The sequence below is a fragment of the Notechis scutatus genome, chromosome 11, assembly GCF_049901735.1.
Source record: "Notechis scutatus isolate UNSWTSFEM ecotype Mainland chromosome 11, rNotScu1.2, whole genome shotgun sequence".
Lineage (NCBI taxonomy): Eukaryota > Metazoa > Chordata > Lepidosauria > Squamata > Elapidae > Notechis > Notechis scutatus.
In genome coordinates, this window is record NC_142019.1 from 13137523 (window position 1) to 13162504 (window position 24982).

The 24982-nt window shown below is 42.1% G+C and overlaps 1 protein-coding gene across 2 annotated transcripts in view; it reads right to left on the reverse strand.

The window, feature by feature from the left end:
- Positions 1–1197: 1197 nt before the first annotated feature.
- The window catches only part of LRRC28 (leucine rich repeat containing 28), a 44077-nt gene continuing 20292 nt past the window's right edge, over positions 1198–24982 (reverse strand). For both annotated transcript variants that reach the window (XM_026673078.2, XM_026673079.2), the window contains exons 6-10: positions 15226–15432; positions 11116–11218; positions 7011–7186; positions 6193–6352; positions 1198–3952 (exon numbers count right to left, since the gene is read on the reverse strand). In XM_026673078.2, coding sequence (XP_026528863.1) covers positions 3880–3952; positions 6193–6352; positions 7011–7186; positions 11116–11218; positions 15226–15432 — 719 coding nt within the window. In that variant the 3' untranslated portion in view covers positions 1198–3879. The remainder of the gene's footprint in view (positions 3953–6192; positions 6353–7010; positions 7187–11115; positions 11219–15225; positions 15433–24982) is intronic.

Here is a 24982-nt window from a genome sequence, read left to right on the forward strand (position 1 = left end):
TGCATGTGAAGAATCTAGGTTGCACGCTCTTCTCCCACCTCCGGGTCCGTGGAAAAATTGTCTTCCATGACACTGGTCTCTGATGCCAAAAAGGTTGGGGATCACTGACATCAATAGCATTAGCACTTAGACTTATATACTGCTTTATAGTGCTTTACAGCCCCCTCTAAGTGGTTTTACAGAGTCAGCCTATTGCCCCCAACCATCTGTGTTCTCATTTTACCCACCTCAGAAGGATAGAAGGCTGAGTCAACCTTAAACCTGGTGAGATTTGAACTGCCAAATTGCAGGCAGCCGGCAGTCAGCAGAAGCAGCCTGCAGTACCGCACTCTAACCACTGCGTCTCCATGGCTCATAGATATAGATCAATAAGAAACATCCCATTGCAGACCCTGAAGCTTCACGCCTTAAATAGACGAGAACCACCAGCATTACGGATGCTACCAGCAGAAAGCACTCATGTATAACACGAGGCAAACTACAGATTAGGAATATGCCCAGAAATTGATCTAGGAGGAAAGTACACAGGTAGTTCTCAGCTTACGACCACAATTGAGCCCAAAATAAATGTTACCAAATGAGAAATTTGTTAAGTGACTTTTACAACCCCATTTTACCACTGTTCTTGTCACAGTTGTTAAGCGAATCACTGCAGTTCTTAAATGAGTTACACGGTCGTTAAGTTGAATCCGGCTTCCCCATTGTCACAAGGTCGCAAAAGGGGATCACGTAACCCCGGGACACTGCAACCGTCATAAACGTGGGTCAGTTGTCAAGCATCCGAATGTAAGTCACGTGACCATGGGGACTGCTGTAACGGTCCTAAGTGTGAAAAATGGTCAGTGCTGTTGTTTTTTCGAACGGTCACTAAATGAACTGTTGTAAGTCGAGGACTACCCGTAGTTTCCACTGACATGGACAGAGCCAAGGTTGAAAATTCCTCCCGCCGTATTGCTTGGGGCACTCTTCGTGTAGCACCTATGATTTAGCATTAAGTACTGCTGTAATTAAAGGCAATCATAAATTTGCTTCAGCGTTTTTGAAAGACAGAATTTAGATGAACTTGATTTCAGCTTTACAGGAAGACAATTTATTGACCTTGTTGGGCATCTATTTTTTTTTTTTAGTGGCCTATCAGGCAGAAAGGAAAGAACAAGGATTAATAATTCAACACACACATACATAAAACACAACAGGTGATGGATCGGTTTGGTTTTATTCTGGGAAGGTTGCAATTACAGAGAGCTGTGACGGCAGCCAAACTAAACATTTGGGCTACTTTATCTTTAAAATTAGGAAAGCTGAGATGGATGGAATAATGGTGGGGGTGGGGGGGGGGAATGCAACCTTAAGAGCTACTTAGGGCAATGACGCATTTGGTGATATGATGACCCAGGCTTGGAGTGGTAGAACAGCAACCTCGCATTTCCTCCCCCAAAAGAGAGCAAGAATTGTGGGTTAAGAAACAATGATGCAAAGAGTGTCTGTGCACCGACTTTGCTAAAAAAAAAAAACAAAAAAACGAAAGGAAAGGTGAAAATGAGGATGATTATTATACAAGCGGTTGTTTCGTATTTCAGAAACCCCCAACCTGGGAAGCTTCCAGATATGAAAATTTTGTTCCTTCCCTTGGAGGGCACCTGGACTGGGAAAGTTTGCCTAATTATTTTGCAGGGGGGGGGGGTAGCTGGGGGTTCAAAGGGGTTCGGGGGAGCCCCTAGCTAAGATTCTGTGCAGTTTGGAGAACCCTCGAATCCCACTCCTGGCTGGCCCCGCCCACCTCACCCTGCCCACCCCAGGAGTCCCCACATGACCCGTTTTGGATGAAGGTAAGTGCAGGGCACTCGCGGAGGCTCGGGGGGGGGGGCAAAAAACGGGCCTCCTGGAAATTTGGGAAGGCCAGGTTAGACCATAGAATTATAGTGTTAATAGGGTAATTGGGACACAGCGATTAGGTGGGTGGAGTGAAGGGATAAATTACACTGAAAGATGACTGATTTCAGTGCTAACCCTGTTCAGTTTAACTGTGCTTACCAGTTACTGTATTAGGAACAACCAAAAGAAAAAAAGAATACAAACCTATCTGTTTGCAATTTCTTACCTAGGATTCACAGAACCACGGCTAAGAAGTGCAGGTAGATACTTGTATTTTTACTGCGCTTTAGAAAATTCAGGTGAAAGGATTCATGTTTCCCTTCAGCTATTATGTTTAGGTGCTGCTTTACGTGGTGGCACAGGTATGCTCTGTCTCAAAGACTTTATAGCTGTACTGTTCAGAATTCTACCAACCAATTGTTCATAATATGCGTATTTTAGCCTGGATTTCATGGAACTGATTTTTAAGACATCTTTCAGGAGGGCGAAAGCATAAAAGGAAGGGGGCATTTCTTGCTGGCATCAAAAACACATATGTTCTCTCATTAACCCTTGCCATATAGTTGATTCTGTTGCTAACCTTCTCCACTATGCCACTTTTTAAAAAATATATATTTTTTCAAATTACGAGCTATTAACAAATGAAGAATTCAATAGGTCCAAATTGCAAGCAGCTGTCCCTGATAAGGATGCGAACCACAAAAGTTTTGAAAAATATTTGTAAACTCTTTAGGAGTTGATCTCCCTCCACTTCCCCCCTACCCCCCCAAACTGTTAAATGGCCAATTTCTGAGCTGTTTTAAGTATAAAGATTCTAAGAAGCAGCCTCCAGAGCAGAAATAGTTTGCAAGTTATTGAGCACAACTTAAAACGCCACCATAATAATGTAGGGAAAATGAGTTTGTTTCAACCCTTTTTTTGCAGCTTCTCCGATTTTAGATGGGAAAAAGAAAAGTTATTGAAACAGGGGCTCCAAAGAGCATACAATACAAAACTTTTACAACGCAGTGCTCTCCTGATATGCTGGACTACAACTCCCACCGTGCACAGCCCCCATAGGCAATGAGTATGACCGGAAGGTGATGGAGTTCAACATGCATGGAGACCCTAGGCTTACAATAAAATATTAATAATACTGTATTCACAAAACTATTTCTATTTTAAATATGGAGGTGAGGCCAAAGACAACTTGTAACTTATTCTAAGTCTACTGGCATTTTAACAACCTCATTCAGTTCTTCAATATCAAAGGTGAAAAAAGTTTTATAAAGAGTCACCGACAAAGGAGAAATCCACTTTCTGTGGCCGCCAATGCTGCTTTCTTTGGGACTTCAACCACATATGAAAAATAGCCGAAAAACACTATCTTTACCTACCCAACTGCATCAAATTAGGTTCAAAAGAGAAGTTTTTCTGCAAGTACATCTTTAAGTCACTATCAAGACATCAGATGATGGGGGAAGTGGGGAGAAAGAAAATGCATTAGGCCCTTAATGGAAAGTAGGGAAAAAACCTCACTAGCATGAATAAATGGTTACTTGAAACAGTTGCTTCTCAAGAGAGCAGTAACAGGAAACCAAGCAGGGAAATAATTGAAAAAGCTACAAGGACTGCAAAGGTATCATTAAAAAAAAAATCCCACACTAACTGATTTTGCCCATACAGCCCAAGTGATGTATAAAATGCAACTTGAGCCACATGTACAAGTTTTTAAAGGGTCTGGCAGGGTCTTCGCTCTCGTGTTTGCTTGCTTGATCCTCTGCCCTGGGGAGGTGTTAGACATTTTCTAAAGCTGGACAATCGCGAATGTTTTCACGAGAGTTTCTGCCTTTTGTCCAGATTTGATAGGAGCGAGGTGGAGGTGATTCTTCGTGTTTCCAGCCGGGACATGTTGCCTCCCGCTGCTTTGGCACATACACTCACAAATTCCAGCCCAATCAGAAGCCACAGTCTAATGCTGCTGCTTTGAAGCTGGCACAGCTCCTGAATAGCTTTAAGTATTTATCAGCTCAATAGGTCAAAGGTCTTCAGACATTGGGTGGAGCAGCAATATGCCACAAAACTCACTCTTGTTCTCCTGGAAGACAAAAAAAAAAAAAAAACATGAATAAAAAAGGAGAGCCAAAGGCAACGGTTGTCTTCTCAAATTAAAATGCTGGCTCTAAGAGAGAGGATACAACTTTTATGGATGATTAAAAGAGCCAAGGAATCGGGAGTGGGGATTGAGCCCCTGTAAATTAAGTATGTATAAATATTTGAGCTTGCAAAAATAGCAAGAGGTTTTCTTCCTCGGTCAACATACCGAAAGGTCTAGCTACTTATTAGCGCAGATTTGAACCTAGCAAGAAAACATTTGGAAGATTTCTCTAATTTCTTAAAGGAAGAACATTAAAAAAAATCTTACAATGCTCCCACAAATCTTCCATATTTGCTACTAAATAATCTATGCGCTCTATGTTGTGACTTCTTCCACGTGGTGATGGAAAAGGGAACATGAATTTTTAGACAAAGATGTTTGTTTTAAAAAGGAAAAATTTGAATTGTTTTAATAAGTAATCTAAAATTATATTCCCATCAGTAAAAGCAACATCATTGGTAGCTTACAAAGCAAACATAAAACTGGAATTACTGAATTAAAAATAATCAGCAATTAAAATCCTATTTATATTGTCATTTAGTGGCGTATGGAAAAGCCAACAATCACCGCACACAAGACAGAATCTTAAGAATACAACCACGCTGAAGACAAAGTTACCCAACTATTTGCATGCCAAATAATTTTAAATGCTTGGGCAAATATTGCTTGCACCCGTGCCAAAAGGCAAACATCTAAAGAGGCATTCCTTTTACCTTAGTAACCTCTCTGCCTTTGACTCATAAATTCAAAGTTCTGCCTTCATGGAAAGCTCACCGAGTCTGAAATTATTGGAAAATATTGTACACTACAGATAGGCTCGGGGTGCTTTTTGATTCAAAAGTGTTATCCTTCCAAGAAGCATAGTCAGAATAATAATAATATATAATAATAAGGAATGTTCCTTGTAGCTTATTCAGGATATAGCGGAAGAAGTTGAATACAGTCTTTGGTGATTTATATGGGAATTTACTGTTGGAAAAAAAAAAATAAAGACACTGGAAACATGGAGGCTGACTGGAAGGATGGTTTAATGGGGAAGCAGAACCACCAAGCCCATGTCTGATTCTGGGCATAACTGACCACATGGAGTGGAGAGTGAGAGAGATTTATACTCTGTCTTGGGCTTTGAATTTGCTTCCTGTTTCTGTAGCAAGAAATGTATCCTGACTGGTTATCAGACTCCCATGGGGTCATGCAGGGGTAACTTTGTAGGTTGTCTTGAGTCCCAAGCTTGGTTGAATCTTGCTGGGTGATGTAATGAAGGAGCTTTGGGCAATTCCTATGATGGCCTTTGTCCTTGTTTGGATCTGAGTGAGGGCTAATCTCCTCACCCTGGAGCGGAAGGTCTTTTGTGTTGTAGATAAGATGTCTTTCTGGGGCTATTAACCAAGGTGGGGGTTGCTTTCCAAAAACATGTTTCTCCTTTTTTCATCCAGGGAGGTGTACTATTCTGCCTTTTTAAAATATTTCCTAGAATATTTCATTTTTCTAGGAGAAGGGTAGGTGCTAACTTTCTACAGTCTATAGATCCTTTGGAACTACTACTTGTTTCAAGAGTCAGGCTTTCCTGTGGAGATAGCTGAGGCAGCTCCTTACACCAAGTCTGATCACCACAAAACAGCAGGGGCTGCAACTTTCAGCTTCTCAAAAATATCAACCTTCTTTGAGAAGGCAGTCCAGGTTTTTTTGTGCTTGGAGATTTGGCGGGGGGAGAGGGGGAGGAAAAAGTGAATGCAGTGTATTCAAAATTCTAGGTTGCCTGGGGAATTCTGGGAGTAGAAGACCACAGTTGCCAAGTTTGGAGACCCCTGATCTAGAAATCTGGAGGCTAAGTTTTGCATGCCTTTATTCTCCTTCCTGCTTTGCCTTCTGGTTCTCTTCCTATTCTGTAGGAAGAAAGAATCTTTCCCGTAGCTCATTCTCTGCTACTTAATTTTTTCAGGCAAAGAAAAATACAATTGGATATTCAGTGTGAAATGCTGCAATTTGGAATATAGGCCTTATGGAAAAACCACCTCCTAATCGAGTCGTAATAACACCCCGATACATACGCACTTCTCAATTTGTAAGGAAAATTGTCAGCAGACTCACAAAAGCCTAAGCCTTTGCAAATGCCTTCTCTTCTAGCTGAAGCCCACGCGTACAGTCTGAAACCACTGTGTAATTTACTCTGTAATTACCCCTGATGTAATCCAGCCATCGGTGTCTCTCTCAAGGGGAAGAGCTTTGGGTAGACAATAGTGAACATGGGCTGACTGCAGCGGTGGCAGTGTCCCAGAGGGCAGTGCAGCAAATCCAGAAGGCTTCTAGGTAATGAGATCGGAGTCATGAACTTCAAATCTAGAGAGGATTGGGAGAGGAAAGAAAGGATGGCATCAGAAACGATTCCAAAAACCTTGGAGTGTCCTGTGATCAGCTTTTCTGACCTTCTGACAAGCAGAGTCAATGGGGAAGAGTTGCCAGGCCGATATCTTCCAAACACCATGCTGTAGCAGCAATTACTTGGCAAAAAGTCAGAAACAGATCTTCACTCTAATGAACTGAACTAATTGTCTCCTGCAAACACCACTCCCCTTTCGCTCCCCTTTATTCCCTATGGGAGGGGTCATTCCCCGTCCACCTGAGCCTTTACTCCCGAGTTGACCCTTGTTCCTTAACTCCAGGCAGCTCTGTGCATGTGCACACTGGGAACAGGCTCCAGCTGTTCCTCTGCCCCACTGTTCTCTAACTCCGAAGGCAGCTGATAATTGTCAGATGGCTCTGGCCCCGTCTCTGCCTCCGACCCAGAGCCCTCGTCAGAGCCTTCCTCAGATTCCAGGACTGGCCCATGTTCCTCCCCCACCTTCTCCATGTCTGAGTCTGCCGCCAGCTCCACTGGCCGCTGGCAGGCCACAACAAAAATGGGGCAAAACTCAATTAAGAACTGTCTCGCTTAGCGACATAAATTCTGGGCTCAATTGTGGTCGTAGGTTGAGACAATCGATCGTCATCCAGCTACCTTTTAGAGACTGGCAGTATATGTTATACAGGGTCCTCATGGCCGCCTCCTGCAAGGGGAGCACACGATCCAGTTCCGTCCCTATTAACTTCACCTCTGCTGGGAGGAACACCGTCAACTGTCCCGATGAAAAGGAAAGAAGCTGCAACTCTGTTTTCTGAATGGGAGAGCCGCAGCTGGAGAGACATTTGAAGAAAGGGGGGGGAAAAACGTTGGAAAGTTGGGGTGATCTGTGATCTAAAGCAACATTATGACATTAACATCACTGAGCCGTGGGGGCGCAGTGTTTAGGGTGCAGTACTGTGAAGCGGGATATAAATGTAAGTGCTATAGCTATTGCTACCCACAGAACTAGCGACGTTTGCTTAGAGAGCGGTTTGCTTAGAGAGGGCTCTAAAGCACCATGAAGTCTAAGTGCTATTACTATTATGCTGTCCTCTTGGATCGCTCTGCGGAAGAGGAACTGATGGGGGCACCGCTGACATTAAAAGAACACTCAAAATATGCAATCAAAACTGGGCAGTCTCACAGATCGTCTCCGTGAAAGCCAAGCGGAGAACGAAAAGGCATGTCTGCATTCGATACATTTCTTGTAAATAATTAACTTGCTGGCCCTTTATGAAAAGAGGGACAAGGGAGGGTGCCCCATGCAAAGACAAGTACTCTTCGACTTACAACAGTTCATTTAGTGACCGTTTGAAGTTACAAGGGCACTGAAAAATGTGATTTGAGACCCTTTTTTCACATGACTGCTGCAGCACCCCCATGGTCATGGGATCAACATTCAGACGCTTGGCAACTGGTTCATTTGAATTGAGGACATGCGTTTATTTTCATGATGCACCAAAAACCAAAGAACTGTCGCTTGTTTCAACGTTTCCCACTGGAATGGAATCCTTTTCCATTCAACAATTCCAAGAACATGGAATCTTTCAGCTGGCAGAAGCCAGGACCCATTTATCTTTCATGGATCCACTCCTAGCCTGTTTGTCCCAGCCAGGGCTAAGGATTTAACTTCTGCGGCTGGTGTTTATGAATATTCAGCTCCTGGAGATAGAAATCTCCCTTTGTCCAATGTGAGCAGGACTCGTTGATCTATTTACAGAATCACCTGACAGAAGGCAATTCAGACCTCAGGGGATTATACCAGCAGTTTCCATGTCATCTCATATGCACGCTTTCAAGTTCTGCCAGCAGTGCCTAAAGCACACAGAAGGATGCTTTTCAAATTATGAATCAATCCAAATTAAACAGAGGCATGTTATTCTGTTTGCTGAGGGAATACATTTTGCTACAAAATTGCCATCTTAATATGAAAAGCAATCAAGAGGTATCCAATGCACCTTTTCGGAGGCAGAAAGGAAGCTGGAATCGTCCTCCAGATGTGCTAAACTGTCTTCCCCATTGCAGAATGCCACTGGGAGCATTGGGAAGTGTATTCTAAAAGATCCGGAAAGTGTGAAGTTCTTGGTGCTGAGCTTGGTTGTTAGCCATCAGAGTCACTTTAAATGCTCAAATGAAAATAGCAATAGCACTTAAGACTTACATACCGCTTCACAGTGCTTTACAGCCCTCTCTAAGCAGTTTTACAGAATCAGCAACTTGCCTCCAACAATCTGGATCCTCATTTTACCCACCTTGGAAGGATGGAAGGCTGAGTCAACCTTGCTCAAATGAAAATAGCAAAATAGCACTTAGCTCTAAATAGCATTTAGACTTATATACCGCTTCACTGTGCTGTCATGCCCCTGTTGGAGACTGACTCTGAGGGAGAGGAGGAACAGCGGACAGGGAGTGGAAGTGTGGCTCTGGAGGTTGTGGAGGAGGCTGGGGAAGGGCAGAGGCCGGCTGGGCAGTTAGAGGCCCATCCCCTCTCCATCCTAGGGCACATAGGGAGGAGAGGATAAGGGAGAGACGTGAATGGCATGGTCTACGGGGGAGGAAAGGGTCTTGATCCTCTTTATGGGCTGCAGCTGTGAGAACTGGTTAAAAGGATGGACATGCGTATGGGCCAGTGCTGGAAACAAAGAGTGGAAATATTTTTAGTCTGTCGTTCCTCTCTGAGTTTGGCGTCCTTCCTGGTGTGTGTTCCGATATCTGTGGACATCTTTAAGACCTTATCTTGCCTGGTTCCCTTAATTGCTTCAGTGTGGCTTGTGTTGTTTTTACTCTTTATAATTTATAGGCATTTTTAGTTTAAACGGCATTTCCTCCTTTTCGTATTTGTTTGTGAGGGAGTTGTCTCCAGTCAAGGATATTTGGAGCTTTGAAGAAAAGTGAAGGAATAAAAGGGGCTTCACCTGTTTTTTTTTTTGACTGTGTTTATTTTATATCCCACCTTGGGTCATCATCACACGTGCTTTTACAGCCCTCTCTAAGCAACAATCTGGGTCCTCACTTTACTAACCTCGGGAGGATGGAAGACTGAGTCTACTTTGAGCCGGTCAGGATCGAACTGCCAAACTGCAGGCAGCTGGCAGTCAGCAGAAGTAGCCTGCAGTACTGCATTTTAACCACTGCGCTACCACGGCTCATGAGCAACCAACTAGTGTTTCTCTCTGTTCAGAATGTGAACTTTGCAGTCTTCCAAAGAGGAGTCAAAGAGGCCACCTGTGTTAAGACCGAACAGTCCTCCCTCGCTCAACAGAGAAGAAGGATGCAACAGCACCCATCTCCTCTTGACAACGCAGTCCTTTCAGCAGTCCCCAAAAGGTTCCATACCTGTCTCTACACTAATTCAGGTGAATCTGGAGGATACAGATAAACCCCCCAAGTGGCCTCAATGACTTTCAAAGAACTAGTGACCAGATGACTGCAAAGAATATAAATCCTTCCGCACCAGTAAGTTAGAGATGAAGAAGCTTCTTGGATGAGAAGCCAAACATTTTCAAAGAAAAACAAAACAGAACAAGAAAGTCCAATTGCCTTTTGGAAAAAAACAAAACACCTTCGGGACAACCAGGATCTGAATGATTGAGAATCTCCGTAGACTGAAGGGGTGAGCCACTTGTATACTGTATAAAAGGAGAGCAAACCCCACCCTCTTCTAGCACGGATGATGTTACTCAGCGGTGGGGTTCTACCGGTTCTATGCCTGCTGCTGTTTTGGCTCACCCATCCTCCTGGGCTCTTACCTGACCTTTATTTCCTGCTTTTTCAACCTCAGCTGCTGCATAGCTGATAAAGAAAAACATGCTTTTTCAACGCGCGCACCGTGAGCGCGCTCATTCGGCTGCATGATATTTCACGCGAGCGCAAAATGTAAATCACCGAACCGGTAGTTACACCGGTCAGATCCCATCCCTGATGTTACTTAGTTGGATAATGAAATTTCTGCAAGCAAAAAACCAAGCTCAGAGAGTACTCAGAATCCCAAAATCCTCCTCCTCCTTTCCACAAATCCCATTCCCTTCTAGCACTGATGATGTTACTTAGTTGGGTAATAAAACACTTTCAAGTAGACAGCTAGGCTCAGGGAGCACCAAGGACTCTGTCGTTCAACCTTGAGCTACAGAGATTTCTCTTCTATTGGATCTGGGAGGTGCCATTTTAGGGACTTATCAATATCAGACATGACCTTTACAAATCCATAGAACTGTATGTTGCAAAGCACACACGTAAATAATGTTACCACAAAATATGTACGGAAAAATGCAGATTGATGTCAATACTTCTATTTTACTCACAGTAAGTCTCAAGTTCAACATTTCCCCCTGAATTGTTCTTAGAAGATCAAGAAACAGCACAGGAGGCAGGGCTATATAAGCATTTAATAGTGAGAAAATTAATGTAAGAGATTTAATACAATGGAGCAGCCATTATAGGGAAATTCCTTTAAAGCAGGGGTGTCCAACCTTGGCAACTTTAAGACTTGTGGACTTCAACTCCCAGAATTCCTCAGCCAGCTTTGCTGGCTGAGGAATTCTGGGAGTTGAAGTCCACAAGTCTTAAAGTTGCCAAGGTTGGACACCCCTGCTTTAAAGCATAGGATTGTCATTCAACAGATTAAATAATAATCCAACATAAAGTTTATGAAAAAGATTTACAAGATAAAAGGATCCATGGCAATTTATATTATAGGCTTAATTTAAATTTGAGTACCTACCCATTACAACCAATGACTTTGTTATAAAGGTAAGAAGGCAGACCTTTAAGGTGAGCGTTGTTATCCACATAAACATACTGCAGTTCCCGGGAACGACCTAAATCTGGATTTAAGAAACATTAAAAAGAAAATTAGTAATTACCTTCCTGACAGACACGTTTAAACGGACACACATACACACACCTTCCTGGTGTGTCAGTGAACATGCCTACCACCTGAGCACACTAGAAAAACCCTTTTATTATATAAATGGAAACCGTATAATAACCAGACAGGTTCTGCAATGAAAATTATCCCCTAATTTCCACGTTTCTGTCTGGGAATATATGCAAATAGCTTCTTTCGCAAGAAATAACAGAAGTCTCATTAAATGGCTGGGAAAAGAACAATGCAGAGTTCCAATTTTCTTATGTGATTTTTTTTTTTTTCAAGAAGGCTGCCAAGACTAAGGAGGGCTGTTTCATTCCAAGAAAAACAATGACATGACTCAGAATAAAAGAACACTCCTCTGCATTTCTCTTTGTGTGTTTGTGCGTGCATGAACCTGTGAATGAGACGAAACAATTTGATTTACAACGTTGTTTTTTTCTTAGCTCCAGGAGATGCAGTTTGCTTCACTGAGACCAGCCAAAAAAGTACAGACAGTCCTCCACTTACGACCACAAGGGAGTCCAAAATTTCCGTGGCTAAGTTGTTAAGTGAAGTTTGCCCCATTTTGACCATTCTTGCCAAGGTTGTTAAGTGAATCACCACAGCTGTTTAAGTTAACGACACGGTTGTTAAGTGAAACAGATGGGAAATCAAAAGCCTTGGAAGTTCATCAGAACTTAATTTGCAAAGTTGCGATGTACCTCCCTAACTGAAGCTGCGCTTTTATTTCTTTCTAAGCTAGTGTTTTACGGTTGGCATAAATTTAATTTTGCCATTAAAACTTTCAAGTGTTACAAGATTTCTAAAAATGTTCCCTAAGCTGTGAAACGGTGGCCTAAACCCATTTTAAAAATAAACAACAAATAGTTGGGTCCCCCCGATGGTCCTTCTTTCAGTCTTTCAGCCATTGAGAACCATGGTATACTGTACATATCTGTTAGTATCAACACATCCATTGTATCTTTGCTTGTTCCTTTCTCATGAAAACTCCCCCATGACTTAAAAGCCGAGCCAAATCACAAAAAGACTACCTCAATGTTAGAAATGTTCAATCTCAGTAGTGCTCTTGTGGCTCTTCTCCTTAAAGCTTTAAACTTCTGCAACAAAGATCGGGAAAATGCACCATAGGACGAATGGTTGAGGGAGCTAGGTAGGTCTAGCTCAGTGATGGCGAACCTTTGGCATGTGTACCAGAGGTGGCACGTAGAGCCCTCTCAGTGGGTACGCACACCATCACCAGCTGCTCTTCTGGTTTCTGGCACGTTGGCCAGCTGGTCTTTGTGGGTGCCAGAGCACCAGAAAAACAGCCAAAAAACACACTGTTCTTGGGCCGTTTTCAGGCCGTTTTTTGGGCCATTTTCAGGCTGTTTTTCAGGCCATTTTCAGGCTGTTTTTGGCATGGAAAATGGTCGGAAAATGGCCCAGAAAACGGCCCAAAAATGATCAAAAACCAGTCCATTTTCCAGGCAGTTTTCAGGCTATTTTCCGGGCCGTTGGCAGACCATTTTTGGTGTGAAGAATGGCCTGAAAACAGCCTGGAAAACAGCCTGAAAACTGCCTGGAAAATGGACTGGTTTTTGGTCATTTCTGGGCCATTTTCTGGGCTATTTTTGTTTTCATGCCAAAAACAGCCTTAAAAATGCCCCCCAAAATGGCCTGAGAACAGTGTATTTTTTGGCCGTTTTTTCTGGCTGTTTTCTGGTGCTCTGGCGCCCGCAAAGACCAGCTGGCCGGCGTGCCAGAAACCAGGAGAGCAGCTGGGGATGGTGTGCAATGCCCACTGAGAGGGCTCTATGCGCTACCTCTGGCACACGTGCCATAGGTTCGCCATCACTGGTCTAGCCTATCAAACAGAAGAATTAGAGAGGACAGGATAACTGTCTCCCAATACTTGAGGACAGAGAAGAGATGGACTTAGCCTCCAAAGCACCAGAGGGCAGGACAAGAAGTCATGAGTGGAAGAATATGCAAGAGAGATCAACCTAGAAGCAAGGAGAAATTTTTTGATCATGAGAATAGTTAATCCATGGCATAGCTTGCCTCCTGGAGGCACCACTACAGGTTTTCAAGAAGAGATTTGTCTGGGATAGTATACTCCCTTGAGCAGGGAGTTGACCTTTTAGGTCCCTTCCAGCCCTATGATTGTATAATCACGTGAGAAACACTAAAAAAAACAAAACCCTTTTCCCAAAACATGTTCCTTTCAGACTTTGTAGAAGAAGGAAGGTAGCATCTGAAGTCACAAAAGGAAGTTTGCATGTGGCTTTTTTTTTTTTTTAAAAAAAAGCAGTACAGTTTGTCTGCAACATTTCCATTTTTCTCCTCTTAGTGTGGGAGATCAAAGACGTTCTACTTGGACAAACTCCACGAATCCTAAACAAACACCAATTCAACTATACTTTTTAAAAAATTGTCCTGAAGGCACTGGCATCTGCATTCCACGTGGCCGGACATGGAACAAATGGTCTTATGTGTCTGCCTTGGGTTTTTTAAAATTTTTAACCTACTGTGAAAGTAGAAAATCTATGTGTTCAGAGACAGCAAAGGAAGCGATGTTAACAAATGCAAAGGTTCATTTTATGTGTGCATGATTTTTTTTTTTTAAAGGAAGAGAATTAATACACACTCATCCTCAAAACATATGGGCTGGCATAGCAATATCTTAAACTAGGGTGGGCGACTGCAAAAGCTGCAGGTGGTCCTTAGCACATTTGCAGTCACAGAGCTTTCCAAGAACACGCTGCTAAAATTTGGCAGCAAACTGGCCAGATTCTTGATGCTGTGATTCTGGTTTTTGTTTTGCTTTGCTTTTCCTCCAAAATGAGGGCGAAAGTAAGGGAGGCATACTGTAGGAAAAAGCACTCGAATTCCCACCTTAGAGTGACCATTAGGACTTATAGAAATTATGCTGCCAAATTCTGTTATACACTGAATTTCAGCAGAATTTCTTAAGCTGCCTAAGGTTATGTGTGTGTGTGTGTGTTAAGAGGTGAAAATAGAAACACTTTCTTCATATAAGCTTTCCTCTTCCTTATCATCTTTAACTTCTGGGAAACAGGCCACACAAATTCAGCTTTATTTAACAGAATAACAGAGTTGGAAGGGACCTTAGAGGTCTTCTAGTCCAACCTCCTGCACAAGCAGGAGACCCTATACCATTTCAGACAAATGGTTGTCCAATCTCTTCTTAAAAACTTCTAGTGTTGGAGCATTCACAACTTCTGGAGGCAAGTAGTTCCACTGGTTGATTGTTCTCACTGTTAGGAAATTTCTCCTTAGTTCTAGGTTGGAACTAGGTTGGAATTTCATCCTGTCATTTCAGATCCTTCAAGTGTCATAAAACCACCTGGTTGTGGGAAAAATCTACAGTCCCTTATCTTTAGAAAATCCCTATTTGTTAAACCGTGCTGTATTGAATATAAAGTACCGGTTGGATTCTCACAGCTTGCTATGCCACAAACACCAGTTTATCAGCAATATTGGTTGGGTTTATTTGCATAAAGTGAGAAGCTAAAAACTGATATTGCTCATCATTGGTGTAAGGATGTAGGAGGCACCCTGAAAGGCTGAAAACCACATCTCAAAAGTGGCATTCTCAGTGAAATTGGCAAACTGTGAACTTGGGTTAAGCTAACAGTTCATTAAAAAATCAGCTAATGGAGAGTAATTTTTCTGGTTTTTCCCCCCTGTTTTGTTTAACCTGATCTGGGGATTCAGCCAAAGAGTGCGGATTGTAACCTCAACATTAGCCCATCGAATTGTTGGGTTCATATAAGGAAATTTTGGTTTAGCCTAATGCATAAACCCAAACTATGTAAAACTGGAAGACTTTGATTAGTTATCTATCAGATACTTTTTGTTTTCTAATATAAAAACGGTCTCATTTGTCCCCTTTCGTAGCTAGTCCCTCTGCCCATATATCTTAGAATTTAATTCCCCAACAGCCAAAGCAGCACTCACCAAGAGGCAAGAATGCAAGCTGGTTTCCCGCCATGGACAACTCATTGAGGCTGGGAAGCTGGCAAAGATGGCGAGGGACATACCAGAGATGATTCTGGTCAGCAGTGAGGTACTGAAGAGAGAGGCACATGTGCAGCTTTTCAGGCAAGGTTATCAAATGATTGGTTGAGATGTCCAGCGTCTGCAGCTCTTTAAGGTCTCCAAGCTCTGCAAACACAAGGACAAAAAGCAACCAAAAGACATCACATTTAATATTTTATGAGAATAAGGGAGTTGGAAGGCACCTTGGAGGTCTTCTAGTCCAACCCCCTGTTCAAGCAGGAGACCCTATACCATTCCAGACAAGTGGCTGTCCAGTCTCTTCTTAAACACCTCCAGTGATGGAGCACCCACAACTTCTGAAGGCAAGCCATTCCATTTTCATTATCAGGAAATTTCTCCTTAGTTGTGGGTTGCTTCTCTCCCTCATGAGTTTCCATCCATTGCTTCTTGTCCTGCCTTTAAGTACTTTGGAGAATGGGTTGACCCCTCTTCCTTGTGGCAGCCCCTCAAATATTGTAATCCAAATTCAATTCAAAATCCAATTCAAAGTTTTAAAAATACCATTTATATATATATATAAATATATATATATATATATTATAGGAGTTGCAGCAGCATCCTTTGAATGTATCACCAAACACCACAGGAGGATTTGCTGTTGCTAAGGCACAAGTTGTGATTGACCTATGTTATTATTACTACGAAACGCCTGAATTATCTGACGTGACCTGCATAAATCAGGAATCTGGTAGCATCTTTTCAAGCTACCAAATTTTATTAAAAAGGCTAAACTTTTGTGAGCATGAAAGCTTCGCATTTTAACCAAATGTAATACTATCAGATTTCTCCTGGTTTTTGGATATTATAGTTTAATATGGCTCTCCTCCTACAAGGTTCACACAAGCTGGTAAGACTTTTTATTCATGGATAGCCTTTATGAAGCTATTGGGATTCTGAGCCATGGTAGTGCAGTAGTGAGAGTGCAGTACTGCAGGCTACTTCTGCTGTCTGCCGGCTGCCTGCAATTTGACAGTTCGAATCTCACCAGGCTCAAGGTTGGCTCAGCCTTCCATCCTTCCGAGATTGGTAAAATGAGGACTCAAATTGTTGGGGGGCAATGGGCTGACTCTAAACCGCTTAGAGACGGATGTAAAGCACTGTGAAGCGGTATATAAGTCGAAGTGCTATTGCTGTTATATTCTTCTGAAGTACAAATGTAGTGTAGCACATTTAACAAAGATTCTTTTCCGATTTTCTTTGCAATCCCAAGTAGAAGATGCTGTACTCGCAGCCATGCCAAATGATTTTATGATCGCTGTCCCTAACAAATAAGCAAGCAATTCTCTTAATTTGAAGCCCCATTAGACACAATGGGGAAAAAGATAGGCATAGGGAAAAGCCACATATCCCTAAATGGAAAACACTCGAAAAACAATATGAAAAAAAAAATAGTTTCCTGCAAGGTTTGCCATAAAGATCATAGCCATCACATCTTAATTGAAATCGGACAGTTTTTGCATTGGCTGTGTTATGGTGAAAGGGAAGCTCCAGGACCCAAAAGTTCTAAAATGAAATCTCCAGAAGAAGAAAAAATGAGGGGCCATTTTAACCGGATGCAATAATATTTCAAGACACAGAAGCAATAAAAACAGCAGCATTTGTGTTATGATAATTAGAAGATAGGAACAGATCTGGGACTGGAGGAGGAACGGGGAAGGGAGAGGAAGGGGGAAATGACAGCTCATTATGAGGCTGGTAGGCAATACAGGATAATGGAAGGGAACCAGGTGGGATACGCTGGAAAGGTTTACATAATAGAAAAGCAGGAGAAAAACAAAGGTTTATATGTAAAGTTTTTAAACAAATTTAATCAAGTGGGCTGGGGGACAACTGATCAATTCTAGTGAAGGCAGCTTCCTGGTTCTCCTTTTTCCATTCTTTTTGGAATTAACTTAATTTCTTTAATTAACTTAATGTTAAATTCTAACTCAAGAGCAGGTGTGAGACACAGATAAAAAGATACTTTAAATGAATACAGGTAAGTTCACCACTTACAGCCAGAGTTGAGCCCAACATTTTTGTTGCTAAGCAACACAGTTAAGTGAGTTTTGCCCCGTTTTACGACCTATCTTGCCACAGCTGTTAAGTGAATCACTGCAACGTGCTAAGTCAGTAACACAGTTGTTAAAGTGAATTTGGCTTCCCTACTGTCTTTGATTGTCAGAAAGTTGCAAAAGTGGATCCCGTGACCCTGGGACACAGCAATCGTCATATAAGTATGAATCAGATGCCAAACATCTGAATTTTAATCACATGACCATGGAGATACTACCACAGTGATGTGAAAAACAGTCACAAATTAAGAATGAGCTGCAGTGGCGCACTGGTTAGAGTGCACTACTGCAGGCTGCTTCTGCTGACTGCCAGCTGCTTGCAATTTGGCAGTTTGAATCTCACCAGGCTTAAGGTTGACTCATCCTTCTATCCTTCCGAGGTGGGTAAAATGAGGACTCAAACTGTTGGGGGCAAGAGGCTGACTCTGTAAACTGCTTAGAGAGGGCTGGAAAGCACTGTGAAGTGGTATATAAGTCTGCTATTGCTTGGGAAGGAAGGAAGGAAGGAAGGCATAGTGGCAGAGTGGTTAGAATGCAGTGTTTCAAGCTAATTCTGCCCACTGCCAGGAGTTCAATCAAGGTTGACTCAGCCTTACATCCTTCCGAGGTGGGTAAAATGAGGACCCAGATTGTTGGGAGCAAGAGGCTGACTCTGTAAACGACTTAAGAGAGGGCTGTAAAGCACTGGGAAGTGGTATATAAGTCTAAATACTGTTGCTATTGCTATTTTTCTATGTCGTTATAATTTTGAATGGTCACCAAACAAATGATTGTAAGTCAAGACTACCTGTATATATTTGCCACCCAATTGAAACAAAAGTTAGACTGAATGGGAAATATGCTTGTTGAGGAATGTTAAAGATATACATCGTGTGGGAGTCGGGCTATTTTGGTTTTTATTAAATTCAGAAGAAACTAAGGAACGCAGGCAACAGAGGACATTTGTTCATGAACTCTCTGTGCAAAACATGACATTCAGAATGATGGGATGCTAGAAGGAAAGGTTTTGTTCAATGAACTATCCAATTTTGGCAACTGGATGAGAAGGTGTAAGTTTAGGAAAAAAACAAACCAGGGAAAACCCAAGGAATGAGCTGAGAGGAGACAATTACTTTTGTCTTCCTACCAAAACAAGAAAAAAGATAGAAAAAAGATGCCTACGAAGATTCTCCATCCTCCAGGTCACGTTTGTCCCAAGGTGCTTTTTCCAAAAGGGCAACTGAACTTTCTTGGTCCCCCCCTTGAAAAGTTTCGCTTCTCATCCAAGAAGCTTCTTCAGCTCTGACTAAGCTGAACTAAAAAGCTTCTTGGATGAGAAGTGAAATGTTTTCAAAGAAAGAAAAGCCCGAGAAAGTCTGGTTGCCTTTTGGAAAAAGCACCTTTGGGATAGAAAAAAGAGGAAGGAGGTTAGATCCCAAAGGGACAAGTTAAGTTTTGCTTTGAAGAAGAAAAACAAAGGCTCTAATCTCTTCCTCCCCCCAAAAAAAGTTTTAAAGGAGAAAGTGGGAAAATAAGCATCACTTCTATTAGCTACTCAATAATTCTTCTCCTTCTCCTTCTCTTCCTCCTCCTCCTTCTCCAAGGCGCAGGCCCGCAGCTTGCATATCTTTCTTGATGGTGTCTTGCCATCACTGTTTTGGGCACCCGCAAGGTCGCTGGCCATTGACGTCTAGTTGGTAGGCAGTTTTGGCCGTGGTGGAAGGTGCTGCTTTCTGGACACGACCATACCAGCGGAATTGGCCTTCTCTCATCTTCTCTATAAGTAGTGCCACACCAAAATGTTGTCAAATGGTGTCATCTGTGACGTGGTCAAGAAGGAAGATGCCCGATATGCAACGGAGCATTCACATTTCCAGGGCATGGAGATGGTGTTCGGTCCCTGTTGTTGCTGCCCAGCATTCGGTGCCATACAGTGCAACAGGGCGGATGGTTGTCTTGTAAATCTTAAGATTTAAGACAGGTTGGCATTCGCCTGTCACATTAGCTGCTAAAACGTTTTAAGAAACCATCATTAGCTGCTAAAATGTTTTATGAAAAAGGCAGATGAGCATTGAGTCTTCTGACTCAAATCAGATCAGATCTTTATTACGGAGATAGATCAGCCTTCTGAGTCATCCCAAAGTCTGTCCAGCAGCACAAGACCATGAAGAGTGCAGCCTACATAATACCCAAACCTCAGACGGACAAGCAAAAGGCTCAGCTATTTTCAGACACAGCACCTTGGTTGCAAGGCTATTTTTAGTGGCAGGGACCGCCCAGTTCAAATCCTTCAAAGCTGCCAGTTGGCAAACGGGCAAAGATCCAGAAGCAGTGCAGGCCAAGATATAGGTTCCCCCCTCCCAACTCTTAGGGAGGGGGCCGATATTCTTCATCTTTCTGGTCCAGCCAGAAGAATCCTCCTTCAAATTATCATCACTCCTTCTTATCCTTGGAATACCAAATACTGGACATACATATATCAAAGACAAACAACAGTGCAATCCGTCCTCAGGTTATTACACCAGAGAGACAAGGGCTGAACTGCTCTTAAACCAACCTGCCATCCAGGACAAGTGGAATTATAGACTACTTCTAATTCTGCACCTCCGTGGAGCACGATTGGCCAGAACTGGTAGCATAGTCAGAATCCTTGCCAGGTAGGCTGTTGTAGACTTACAACAGTTCATTTAATGACCATCTGAAGTTACAACGGCACTGAAAAAAGGGACTTACAACCGTTTTTCACGCTTATGACTGTTGCAGCATCCCCAGGGTCACATGGTCCAAATTCAAACCCTTGGCAACTCACTCATATTTATGACAATTGGAAAGAAATGTTTACATCTCAAGACTTCCGGAGATATTAAACTAGTGTTATGCAGTGTCAATACACTGTTATACAGAGAAGAGAACATACAGTATATAAACTCATTATCAACCAGGTTGACCTCAAGGGGTAGATGTGATAGTTATGAGTGAACTCTGGGCTCCCCTCTCAAAATACAGAGCTGAATGGGGAATTCTGGGTGTTGAATTCTAGTACTTTTTGAGCAGTGGTTTTTAAACTAGAGATAATTACCCCCAAAGGATAATATTTTGTGTGTGTGTGGGTAACTAAATGACATTATTTGAGACCACAAGGGTTCATCGGGTCAATCGTTTATAAACTCCTGTTCTGGAAGAATCGCAACGAAATTGCGGCGGCACCTCCTGAGGCATGTAGCGGGTAGCGCTTAGTGGTTGAGCATTCGGCACTGCCACCCTTTTGGCATTATTGCCACCATTTATAGGTGGCGATGGAGAACTGCCAATTGGGCTGGCGGTCACTGGTTGGCTTAAACTTGTTTTAGTCACTTCAGGCACTTTGGTTTTTTTGATCTGTGACCTTCTGAGTAGATTCCTTCTTTTTCTTATCCTCTTTTTTTTTCTTCTTGTCTTCCATTAATTGTTCTTCTTTTTCTTGCTCCTTCTCTCTTGGAACTGCCTTCTTCCAAAATTTCTCCCTCATCGGTTTGCATGGGAATAGAATCTGTGCAAAATTCTGCTGAAATATGAAATTCTTGACAGCTTCTTAGGGCTATTAAAGCCCAGTAGGACCTGTCCCGCTACATTCAGTGCAAAAGTCAAATTATTGCATTAAAATCCTGATGAAGTCCTTAGGAAGCTTTTAGCGATTAAAAAAAAAAAGATCAAATGTTTTCATTCTGCTTCTAAGATACTTCCATCATTTGTCTCAGAATGCCTTTTATTGAATGAGGATGCAGGATCGCTGGGAGCCAACATGCTTAATAACAAAATACGCTTCGCTGTGGTCAAGATCAAAGAAAAAAGTTACTGGGGATTAGCGTTGGAGTTTATGCAGAAAGCGCTTCAAAGTGAATAGTCTTTCTGTTATAAACACTAACTTTCACTAGTGCCTTAGGAAATTATGACTAATCAGGGGGAAGAGATTATGATAACAAAACATGACAATGTCTTTGCTGTTCTGATAATTAAGTTGTCATAGTGTGTGTTATTGGTGCTACTGGTAATTTGCACTGCTATGCCAAACAGTGCTCTATTAGTCTCACCTCATTTTAAAGAGATCGTGACCATCTTCAATCATCCAGATTCCCTATGTTCATTTACACAACTGGTCATAATTCACAAGAACCAATCCATTTAACTAACTGGAAAGTTCTGGCTAGGTTTACAAGCCAGGCAATGTCATCATTTGTTTATTATTATTAAGTTTATCTGCATCCATCTTGCTGTGGGGCTATAATATGCTTTATATTGTTTAAGATTTCATGCATGCTACACTTTTTCAAGTCAAGTTTCATCAAGGCAGCTTGGTGACTCTTAAGTGTATTGTCAGGAGTTGTCAAATCCCACACTTGTACCATCCATTAAGAAGAATAAATAAATAACTGTTGTGAGTTTGCTTGTATCTTTTGATACGAGGTAGGGAAGAATTCACATTATTTACCGTACTATTAAATGGAGCTGAAAGGCAAAATTGTTTTCCCACTTATGGTTGAAAACAGTGGTGAAGAAGAAAAAGAAGATTCTCTGTTATGTAGCATTAGAGAGTAAGCTTGAAAATTGCATTTTTAAAATCCCATTTTATCATGGGTTGCTCCATCAAGCTTCTGAAAGGTACCACTGAATCAAGGGTGTATCGAAAAGAAAGCCAGTTTACTTGTTTTTGGAATAACAGGCAAATTGATAACATTACTTAATGGATCCATGCAGCTAAAGAACTCTTTGGCTTTCTAAGGGCATTTGAGGATTTTTCCAAGCAATCTTGTAAGGCAATTCTGCCGTGTATATTGCCAGTCAGTGGAACACAGAGGTGCAGAGGTGCACGAAGGGAGGCTCAGCCAACCTCATTGTACACATGCTGTACTCTGGCAATAAAGGTAATAATAATGATGATGAAGGCATTGGACCAGACTACCCCTGGACAACCTCTCTTTCCTCACTGATCCCAGTAATCTACTTGGCTTACTGAGGAACTATGGAAACTAGAACAGATGAAAAGACGCCTAGAGCAATGGTGGAAGAAAACCAGGAGTGAGCTCAACTAATCACATTCCTACATTTGAGAGTGCCCCAAAGCTGCTTTTTCAGGAGGCAACTGAACTTTGTTTTTTTTCTTTTCTTTTGAAGGAATTTCACTTCTCATCCAAGAAGCTTCTTCAGCTCTGACAGGATAGTCAGGACCTTTGGGACAACCATGACCTGGATGACTGAGAATCTCTACAGATTTAGAGCTATACAATTTTAGCTATACAATTTGGGATGAATGCCCTTTGAATGGTGTGGGAGCAGGAATGGATTTCCAGAGGAAAAATTGCAGGCTACAGGAACCAGGAGCACTACTCAGGTGACTCTGAGGACACAGATGAACCTCCAAGTGGCCTCAACGACTCTCTAAATAAAAGGATGCAAACGACCAGCTATCTGCAAGGACTATAAATCCTTCCATTCCCCACTATCCTGCCAGAGCTGAAAAAGCTTCTTGGACGAGAAGTGAAATGTCTTCAAAAGAAAAAACAAAGAAAGTCCAGTTGTCTCCTGAAAAAAAGCACCCCCGGGACAATCATGACCTGGATGACTGAGAACCTCTACAGACTTTTAGCTATGCAATTTGTGATGAACTCCTAAGGAATGATGTGGGAGTAGGAATGGATTTCCAGAGGGGGGGAAATTGCAGACTACAGGAACCAGGAGCACTACTCAGGTGACCTTGAGGACACAGATAAACCTCCAAGTGGCCTCAATGACTCTCTAAAAGAAAGCAAATGACCAGCTGTCTGCAAGGAATATAAATCCTTCCACTCCCCACCATCCAGTCAGAGCTGAATAAGTTTTTTGGATGAGAAGCGAAACATCTTCAAAAGAAAAAACAAGAAAGTCCAGTTGCCTCATGAAAAAGCACTTTTGGAACAACCATGAACTGGATGACTGAGAATCTCTACAGACTTTGAGAGTGCATTAAGGTAATAAGGGAGACAAAGTCTTTTTGACTTCTCTATCTTTACTGCCTCTGTGAACATCTGGAAGATCTGTTCGTAAATATCTGTCCCCCTTTTAGGAGACAATCCTTTTGCAGGCTACTGTAACACATATGTGGGTTCTTTGTCAGACATTGCCTGCCTTTGGATAAAGTCTAGTAAGGGACAATGTCTTCCAAGACATCCAAGAATTCCTTTGAGCTTGAGAATGGGGCTACTAGACTTCTCTATGTCTATGGAGATTCTCAGTCATCCAAGGTTCTGGTTGTCCAAAGGTGCTTTTTCAAGAGGCAACTGGACTTTCTGGGTTTTCTTTGAAGACATTTCGCTTCTCACCCAGGAAGCTTCTTCAGTTCTTCTTCAGACATCTCTATGATTTGACCTCTGCTACTTGTAAAATTGATGCCTCAACAGGGCAATCCATACAACTAGGAAAAAGCACATATGAGTGGATTCAGAAGTGACAACATGCTTTGTTAAGAGAAGAGGGGATGCACCGTCTCCGCAAGCTCTTTCTTGATCTGGCCATCTTAGCTACCAGTTCATATCCAGCCTGTCTGGTTTCAGGACAGGCTGACTCAGTCCAGAAATAGCTTTGATTTCCAGGTGGATGACCACTGTCAGATCTGGATAGACAGTGCAACCCTACAGCTCAGCAACTTTCAATGCAACATAATATGATATTCTCCTGCATTGCCTGCAAGAGCCACTGTTTTGCAGCCTTTCTCCTCTCTTAAGTGGGCAGTTGCAATTGGTATTCCCAAGGAGAGAGTGATGATGCCCATGACTGCTTCAATGCAGAGTTCTACAGGGTTTTGACCTCTTCCCTCATGCTGTTGAATATCTGCGTGAAGGTTTGTAGGTTATCAAGAAGTTCAGCGGTGATATCAGCAGTGGGCTGATGATACACAATGCACATCACCACCATCAGATTAGACCAGAAAGGATAGTTGGCTTCTGTATTGGAGACTTTATGTCCTGGCATGGATGGGTTAAAACTGAGATGGTTCCATTGTTGTTAACAGCTGCTTTCCTCTTTTAACCATTGCAATTTAAAATTTTACAAATTAATAACTGATTTTATATGTTACCTTTCTTATGGTATTATTGTGCAACACATCCCCTTTTTGTGGCTGATCCTAACTCCTCCAACAAGATATTCCAATTCAGGCTTATCTTGATTCAGATTACAGACTCCATGCTACGCCATCTCTGAAATCTGTGTCTGGTTCACGCCCTACATTTTATCCCGACTCCAACAAACCATACTGTTGTCTTGCGTTCCTTATTCGCTGTGTTAAAATGTATCCAAAGCAATAGCGTCTATGTTTGAACACGACAGTAATTAAGTTTGTAAACAATTATGTTTGCTGGTAAATTACATTTTACAGCTAATCTAGCCATAAAAGCCAACAGCCCATTGATAAAGCTAATGCTTGAAAGGAAAATTGAAAAGGCACACATAGCTTTACACATCAGCAAGAGATTGAAAAACTTTACAGCTTCGCTTGATTAACATTTCCCAAGGGATGTAGGAGCATGCGACCGACCAATGCAACTTTTCCAGAATTCAAATATTTTTGTAAAAGTAGATTAAGATCCCCTTGGTAGGATAAAGGATAA